This window comes from Otolemur garnettii, unplaced genomic scaffold (genome assembly GCF_000181295.1).
Source record: "Otolemur garnettii isolate 467f Iridium unplaced genomic scaffold, OtoGar3 scaffold00016, whole genome shotgun sequence".
NCBI lineage: Eukaryota > Metazoa > Chordata > Mammalia > Primates > Galagidae > Otolemur > Otolemur garnettii.
Genome location: NW_003852411.1, coordinates 28,537,384 through 28,546,586, shown reverse-complemented (window position 1 = coordinate 28,546,586; position 9,203 = coordinate 28,537,384). Strand labels below are relative to the sequence as shown.

At 39.1% G+C, this 9,203-nt stretch overlaps 1 protein-coding gene across 1 annotated transcript in view; it reads left to right on the top strand.

The window, feature by feature from the left end:
• HSD17B7 (hydroxysteroid 17-beta dehydrogenase 7) overlaps positions 1-7,735 on the top strand; it is an 18,256-nt gene extending 10,521 nt beyond the window's left edge. Inside the window, exons 5-8 of the mRNA XM_023510820.1 lie at positions 853-957; positions 1,665-1,721; positions 2,609-2,707; positions 5,916-7,735. Coding sequence (XP_023366588.1) covers positions 853-957; positions 1,665-1,721; positions 2,609-2,707; positions 5,916-6,032 — 378 coding nt within the window. The 3' untranslated portion in view covers positions 6,033-7,735. The remainder of the gene's footprint in view (positions 1-852; positions 958-1,664; positions 1,722-2,608; positions 2,708-5,915) is intronic.
• The last annotated feature ends 1,468 nt before the right edge of the window (positions 7,736-9,203 follow it).

The following is a 9,203-nucleotide window of genomic DNA, read 5'->3' as shown; positions in this document are numbered from 1 at the left end:
AATTCCACTCTTTTAGTTACTTTAAAGTATACCTTAACTTATGTTGATCACAGTCACTTTGTTGTGCTATCAAATATTCATTCTGTCTAACTATCTATTTTTTTTTGTACCCATTAACCAGCCTGACTTTATGCTACTTCCTTGCTACCCTTCCCAGCCGCTAGTAATTCTCATTCTACCTTGGGTAGAATAAGATGATACCAATTGTTTTTAGTATTTGACTCCCACAAATGAGTAAGACCATGTGAGATTTATTTCTGTACTTGGCTATTTCACTTAACATAATGTTCTGCAGTTCCGTCCATGTTGCCGCAAATCACAGGATTTCATTCTTGTTGGTGGTTCTATAATCTAGTGTGTATACAAATGCCATAGGTCTGATAAAGTCTGTATCACCCTCATACCAAAACTAGAAAGAGACGTCACAAAAAGAACTATAGGCCAATATCCTTGATTAACATAGATGAAAAAATCCTCAAAAAAACAAAAATACTAGCAAACTGAATTTAACAACTTATTAAAAAAGATTACTCGTTAGGATCAAGTGGAATACATCCCAGGGACGCAAAAGGGGTGCAACATACAGGAGTCACTCAATGTGATACATCGTATCACCAGAGTAGAGACTTTGTCGTACTAATTTTTGCATCCTGAGTATCTTTTCTAGTGGGTTCATTGTATATGATTCTTGAACAGAAATGATCAGTCCAACTTCAGGGACAACTCAGAGCACAAATTCTTCATCCCCTGGTTCCCTGGCTCATACGTGTATCTTATTAATTAGCATATATCTGGACCGAGTCATTATACATGCAATTGATGTCTTATTGCTTCCCCTGTCTATGCTCCTAGGGTCTGTATTCCAGTGTGGTATGCCCGGGTACAGTACTGACCAATCTGACATATGGAATTCTACCTCCTTTTGTATGGATGCTGTTGATACCCATCATATGGCTGGTGAGTGAGGAACACATCTCTTAGTTTACAAAATCTCTTTAGTGTGGGAACTAGTAGGTGTGTTTAAGGGTTGGGAAATGATTTAAGAAACTGAACCTGAAATCCACTTAACTAGAGGTTTTTGAAGTCACCTAATATGTAGTCTCTGTTTCAGACTATCGGGTGTTACCAGTGCACCAACCTGAGTGTCCACTTCTCTTTAAAGGAATCTATCCTTGATTGTGCACCAGAGATCCTAAGAGTTCTGTAATCATGTAATTCTGGGAAACCCATGTTAAGAAGTGTTAAACTGGATTTCTCTGAGTTTTCAGTGTAGTCATGTGCATTAAAAATTCCAAGAAGTGGATAATTTCCATTGTTTGACCAAAGGACCACATTTTGGTTTCTTTTTGATTGTTTTATTTTGGGCTTTGAGCATCTCACAGGACTACTGTTCCTCCATCACACATTAGAAAATGCTGCTTTTAGTCCTTCTATTCTGGTGGAGGTAGAAAAAAAGTTAGAAGTAAATACACCTTCATGTAAATACTCAGAGTCACAGAGAATAAGTGATCTTTTTTTTTTTTTTTGGCATCTTTATTTTTGGATATTTACAAGTGTTCGATAATCAGAAATGCAGGTTTTACTTTTCTAATAATTAAATGAATAATTATTTCACGACTCTATTATACATCACCTCAGAATGACTGCTGTTTTCTTTTCCTCAGCTTCGCTTTTTTGCAAACGCTTTCACTTTGACACCATATAATGGAACAGAAGCACTGGTATGTCACTGAGTTTTCATAGCTTGTATGTCTTAGCAGATATGAATTTTACATTCCCTGGTATTAGAAATGATTTCAAGAGAAAAGATAGTATGAGAACAAGCTCTGTCAACAATCAAGGTCCTATTTAGAACTAAAGTGGACTTTAAGGCTAATCATAGAACATTAGCCTTAAAGGACTAATTAAAGTTCAGTTCCCTTCCCCTCCGTGAAGGCTCTCTTTCCTCTCTTGGTTTGGGGGAATCAAGTTGTTACTTTACTGGGAAATCAGTGAATTTCCTTAAATCAAACATGGCCGAAGGATTGCATAGGCTTCCTCATCAAAGGCAGACATTAGCAGTGGATCATAATACTCTTTTCTTCTGTACACAAATGATATCTCCGAGTATTTTTCAACCCAGACCCCCAAAGGCAGCCTCTACTACCAGATCAGAATCGCCATACATTGGAAACCCACTAGATCAGGGCCAGTTCTTTGTGTGTTTGTTTCCTTCACTCCTCTGGGCTCCTTCAGGATTTCTGCTGTTCATCTTGGAAATCTGAGGGCCTATCGCTGTAATGTCTGCACTTAGTAGATTATTAAATCTTGACCAAATTGAAATTAACTAAGAAAAACATTAATGGAATTGACTTGATGCTCTTGTTTTGGTAAATGTTGCGGAAATGTGTGCATTTATTATAGAGACACAAATTGATTGTAGAAGCAAGTACTTTGAAATTAGATTTTAATCAGTTCTTAATGTATTTGCCAGTTTGTTAACTGATGATACTTGACAGGAATTTTAAATCTGCTTGAGGAGCTCTGTGAAGTGCTGGTTGTAAATCCCCACCAGCCTCCCTCACCTTGGGCAGGAAGTACAAATCCTTGACTCACTCTTCATTTTCAGGTATGGCTTTTCCACCAAAAGCCTGAGTCTCTCAATCCTTTAATCAAGTATATGAGCGCCACCACTGGCTTTGGAAGCAATTATGTAACAACCCAGAGGGTAAGTCTGCTTGCGTTGTCACTTTGAAGATACTAGCTGTGGGGTTGATGAGGTAGGTCTATGCTCCTGACCAGCCACCCTGCCTCCCTTCCCTGGGGCTTCACTCTGTGCACCAGCATCATCCTGGCCCGATCTCATTTCCTCCTGTTCTCTCCTGACTCTGAGAACATCTTGTTCTCTGGACTTGAGCTGTTCTTACTCTTCCTTCAGCTGATTGATTCCTGCTCACCCTTCCAATCAGCCAATAGCCCAGCCTCAGGTGACCCTGTAGACCAGGCCAGGTGCCTCTGTCGTAAGCTTTCTTAACATCTTATACCTATACCCTGTGCTGCTTGTCCACTCTCGGGATCCTCATCAGATACAAACTCTGTGAAGAGGAGGAGGATTTTACCCCCTTCCTTAGCACATTATCTTGTACATGGCAGCCATTCAGTAAACATGTAAGTTGGATGAAACATGAAGTATCTTTTGGTGTGAAGTTAACTTCTGAATATTCATTTCTGGTTGTGACAAAGATCAGGTTTAATAGACTGGTGTTTTGAAAGGGCAGGTATAGAGGACAGAAAAAAAAAATCAGTACTGTGCTTTTTGGAATCCATAATCTTCTAAAAATTAAATGTAGAGTTACATATTGGAGAATGAGAAAATTTAATTTGAACTGTAAGAACTATTTTGTTATACTTTTGTCACAAACAGCGTTTGTTTCAGCCTCCCATTTTTCACTAGCCTATCGAGAGGAGGTATTGGCATAGACTGAAACTAGGTTGAGGCTAGTAAATGATCTCAGGTAAGTTGAGGAAGTGGCAGTGGTCTCAGTCTGTGTGTCAGCAGCATGAGGCAAAGGGGAACCGTGCTTGCTGCTTCTCCAGCTATCTGTTTACTGTTAATAAAAGTGGACCTTCTGGGTTTTTCAAAATATGTTCCTTGGGATACTAGTTCCTTGAGAAGATACGCAAGAAGTAATTTCTCAGGCATATAAAATTGAGTAATGTTTCATATTGTACTGTCTTGTTCAAGACTTTGATAACCTATATCAGCCTGATAAAGGCTGTTAAACAGTTAAGAAGTATGAGCACAGTGTTTAATCCTGGTGTTTCCAAATTGGTCTTGTTTATGTGAATTTTTTGTTTTCAAATTCTGCATAGCCCTTAACGGGGGAATTTTGTTGTAAACTAATAAGCTTACTTTAGGCTCACAGAGTTTATTTGAACTTACTGTCTAGAGGGAATGATTTGTTTATCAAGGGGAAAACATGTTTAATTCTACAAAGCAAAATATTTCATTAGCATTTTATGGAAATTCATTGAAGAAAGTAGCTTTTTTCTTTCCATTTGTTTTTGAGACAGGGTCTCACTCCGTTGCCTGGGCTAGGGTACAGTGGCATCATCAGAGCTCACTGCAACCTCAAATTCCCAGGCTCAAGCAATCCTGCTGCCTCAGCCTCCCAAGTAGCTGGGATTACAGGCATGTGCTACTATGCCCAGATAACATTTTAATTTTTGTAGAGACAAGGTCTCTCTCACTCTTGCTCTAACTGGTCTCAAACTCCTGGCCTCAAGTGATCCTCCTGTCTTGTCCACCCAAAGTATTAGGATTATAGGTGTGAGCCACTGCACCTGGCCTGACTTACCCTTTGATCAATTTGGAGAAGTCAGCTTTCTCCTCTGTTAAAAGACAGGGTTGAATTAGAAGAGATCTCTTAATTTTTTTTCCATTTCCAATGTAGAAAAACTCTAAGGTGATTGAATACAAATGTTATTTCCAAAATGTTAGATGTATGTGTAGAAGGAGAAACTGCTGTATAACCACCCTGTCTTGTAACCTGTAATGGAATCTAGTATATAACCCCAACCCGTCAACCACCCCAAAGGGCAAGAACCAACAGCCAGTCCTGCCAGAAGAAAGGTGGGACAACTAGTGAGCTTGGTGGGCTCAGACTCTGGGTCTTTCTCTGCTCTGGAGACTGACCGGTTCCTGTCTCTCTGGAATGCATCTTCACTTTGTGTAACTTCCTTCTTTACTTTCATTCTTTCTTTTATGTGATAAACCCTGTTTAAAAAAAAAAGTTTAAGTTTTAGCTATTCAGTTTTATGAAGGAAGAACATGCTTTTGAAGGCGAGGCTTTGTGTTGACTTGAAAAAATATATCCCTGTTTTATTGGGGCTGGAAATTTGCTTTGCCATACAGTGTGTGAGTTGAGATGAGATTTTCGGCATGAAATACAACAATGTAAAATAATAATGGGTTTAACAAGATAGAATCTTAGATTTCTTACATGTGAAAAGAGGGGAGAGGCAGGGTCAGGCTGGCAAGGCAGCTTCACAAACTGTCAGGCATACAGTTCCTTGCAGTCATGGCCCCACTGTCCTCAGGGTGTGGTTCTCATCCTTGTGGCTCCAGTGAGCAGCATAGAGAAGGGAGAAAAAGGGATACTCTGCTCCTTTTAAAGACACTCGGAGCAGTAGCTACATTTCACTGGCCAAAATGTAGTCACATGGCACCCGTAGCTTCCATGGAGGCTACTTACCTAGAATGTAGTCTCTTATCTAAAGCCATGATTTTCAACCAGTGTGCCGTGGCACAATGGTGTCCTGTGACAGGATCTTAGGTGTGCTGTACAAATTTTAAAGATCATTAAATTATTTTTGAAAGAATTTCAAAGCACACTAAGTATATTCTTTCTTTTACTCTTTTTTTAAATCAACATAATTTCAGTGTGCCGTGGAAGATTAACTATTAGGTTCAAGTGAGCCACGAGATAAAAAAAAAAAGGTTGAAAACGCTGATCTAGAGGACGGTGAGCCTAACTGAAAACAGGACTCTTTTACTAAATATAGATGTTAGGTGGTGGTTAGCTACTGGAAATTCACCAGACTCTTGGCTTTTGTCCTTTTATATCGCAGTTAGTTGATATCTTCTGTTCCTGGATACACAGGAGTTAGAGAGGATAGCAAACCTCAGATTGTTCAGTCCTGCTACTTAAGAGAGGCATCAGTAGGCTGAGTGCTGGAAGGGGACTACAGTCAGTGCATCCTCAGGCTCTCAGAGTTTCCCGGCAGCCCTCACGTGGCTGCCTCCATGGCCCTTTCTGCAGACTCTTTTCTTTTGTTTTCTGTTCTCTTACATATGTTGAAGGCCTTTCTTTTATACAAATACTATTCAGCTTATTTTTCCTTTCTATTCATCCCTACTTTTACTTCTTTTCCAGATGGACCTAGATGAAGACACTGCTGAAAAATTTTACCAAAACTTACTAGAACTGGAAAAGCAGGTTAGGGTCACCTTGAATCCAATCCCTGGTGCTAAAAAGGTTCGGGACCAGTGACATCAAACATGGCTACCACTGACTACTACCTTGCCGAATGTGAGATTATGTCCTGGTTGATGCACAGTTGACACAAACTTATTTAATTGTATTCTATGTTAAGTCTGTGAAAGGAGGCTTTAAACATGAATTAAGTCCTGATACCAGGTCACTGATAATGTCGGACTACTGTTGGTGCTTTACGTATATTCTGAGCCACTTTAATAAATTTCCTCAAAATAGGGAACAAATCATAGCCCCCTTCTATATTCCCAGGTAGTGTACCCCCCTCTATATTCCCAAGTAATATATCTCAACATTTGGTTCCTGTCATGAAAAAAATTCTAGATTTCACTATTTTTGTATGTGAGCTTGGCTACTAGGTTGAAGATTAAACTGCTAAGAAGTTAGCTGAGGGAGATGCTGATTTTTTCCTTTATTCAGTGTATTTATTCTAATTTCCAAGATGGATTCAAAATATATAATTCATTTTTTCCACAGATATGTATTGAGCCTTGACTGTATGCCAGGCACTGTTGGGTTTTGAGGCTATAGAAGTTAACATATGGATAACAGATTGAGACATCTCAAAATGCTTCTAATACACATTCTAGAAGGAAAGAATTAGGACACTGGGAAAGGAACAATATTTCTATAATAGATTCAGAAAAATGACACGTCCCAAATAGTATAAACACAAATCAAAATTTATATATATTAGCTTCTAATGAGCATGACCCTTCATTTCCACAGGGTGAGCCCTGTATGGAATAGCCACACACCTGAATATTCACTGACTTTTTTTCTTTAAATGGCAACTGAGCCCCAAACCTTTCACCTAGAGCCTATGGGTCCTGCCCATGAATAGGACTGTTCTTACCTCTAGAGTTAGAGTTGTCAAATGCTGAACTCTTGTCCTTAAAGGAGTTGGAGAGGGGCTGAGTTCTTCTCAAATCATGAACATTTCTCAGTTATCCAGAAATTAAAATTTCAAATAACCAAATAAATTGATAGTATCAGTGATTTATTCAAAATAACGTTGGGACAACTGGTTAGTAACCAGGTAAAAATAATTTGGAGCCTTACTTCATTGCTGTGGTAGGCAGAATTAAAATGTCCCCATAATCTATGCCTAGCATCAGTTAGTTTCATGACTGCACTGTGCCATGCCACAGCCAAGATAGGGAGATTATCCTGGATTGTTCAAGTGGGCCCATGTAATCATATGAACCCTTAAAACCAGAAGAGAAGAAGCTGAAATTGAGTCAGATTTGAAGCAACAGCAGATACTCTCCTGTGGACTGTGAAGGAGCAAACTACCTTGGCCACCTGCCCGGGGATGGTGGCCCACCTTTAGAAGCTGAGGATGCTTCCTCCTGTCAGCTGATAAATAGCAAGAAAATGGGGACCTCGGGCCTACCTTGGCAGGAGCTGGTTTCTACTAAGGGCCCATGTGAACTTGGAACCAAAGTCTACCCACAGCCTCCATGGCTTTGGTGTTAGTGGTGTGAAACCCTGAGCCCAGAAACCAGTTGGGCTTTGCTGGGCTTCTGACCTAGGCAACTGAGAGATAACAAATAAAATGCTAAATTCATTGCAATTTCTTACCGCAGCAATACAATTCCTTACACTAAAAGAAATTCCATATGTATCAATGATGAATCAACATTATTAAAAAATTTGTATGGCTAATTATTACAAATAAAAATCAAAATACAAACTGGGAAAGATACTTGTGATCCATATGCAAGCCAATTGAGAAATTAACCCAATATTTAAAGAACACGCACAGTCAATAGTAAAGTTTAAAGATGCTTCATCTCACCCACAATAAAGTGAAATCAAACTAAACATGAGTTTTCATCTTTTGCTTTTCATATTAGCAAACATCAAAAGGTTTTGTTCTGTGTGTGAGAGAACAAGGACTATCATTGAGTATTGTTTGTGATGCAAATCATTTACTCCTTAGAATAACAATTTGACTATCAAAATGTACAACACATATACTTTTAGCAATTCTACTTTTTGAAGTTGTGTCCTAAAGATACAAAGCATAATACCGACACTTATACAAAACCCTTAGTGCTGAATGTGCTTAGGAACTGAAAGTTGCCTGGATTTTAGAAAGCTGGGTTGGTAGATACGATACAGTATGTTTTGTAACAACTCTAGGGGGAGCTGGGATAACAGTTTGTAATCAAATCCAGTTATATGTCAGCAAAAATGACACAGGCATTTACATTAAGTAGTAGAAAGAACGACTATAAATTGCCCCACGTCAGTTCAGATTTGGTTTGGCTGCCAGATGAGCAGGCCAAGAAGTGAAATGACTTTCAGCCTTAGCTGTTTGGACTTTGGAATTGCAGATGAGGGGTTTTTGGATATGTTCAAGGATATTCACTGTAGCATTTTTGTCCTATGACAGCAAAAGAGTAGAAAGGACACAAACACCATTAGCCTCTAGGATGAAGAATTATGTCATATCCATAAAATGCAATAAGAAGTATTCTAAGTAATAAAAAGTGAAGTTAAAAAAATGAAGTAGGTATATCTGGATTGTGGATGAAGTATAATAAAAACAAGATGCTGTTGACTGTACATTTTGTTCTCATTTCTATTATATACACACACTCTACACATGTCTACATACACAGAGAATCTGTGAAAAGACCTATGAGAAACCTGGGGTTTGTGACAGTGACAGTGTCACTGGTTGTTCTGGGAAGATGAACTGGCCAGGAGGCGTACTCTTAGGGCTTTTCATTGTGTTCCTACTGTGCTGAATTCAGGGTTCATATCTTTTATTTTATTCTATTTTTAATTGTTAATGTAATACTAAAAAAACCTCTAGGATATTAAATGGTGGGTTCAGATTAAGTTCTGTCTTTAGGCCTCCTACACTGGTGTTGCCACCTCCCCCTACCCCGGATATTTGGAAAGGTGGCCCTGAGAAACAGGAAAAGAGAAAACAAAACAGACATCTTTTACAGAGGTCCTATTTTAAGGTGCAGGCAGTGTGAGTGGATGACCTCGTCTAGGCCATATACACACACTACACAGTGATGGTACATACAGTTCCGTATCAAAACCCAGATTACTTTCGGCTTCAGCCTGTAAACAAAGATAAATGCAGAAGACTTCTCATATCTGACCACACTTAGGAGTGTGATGGTGAAGGAAGGAAAGGAGAGG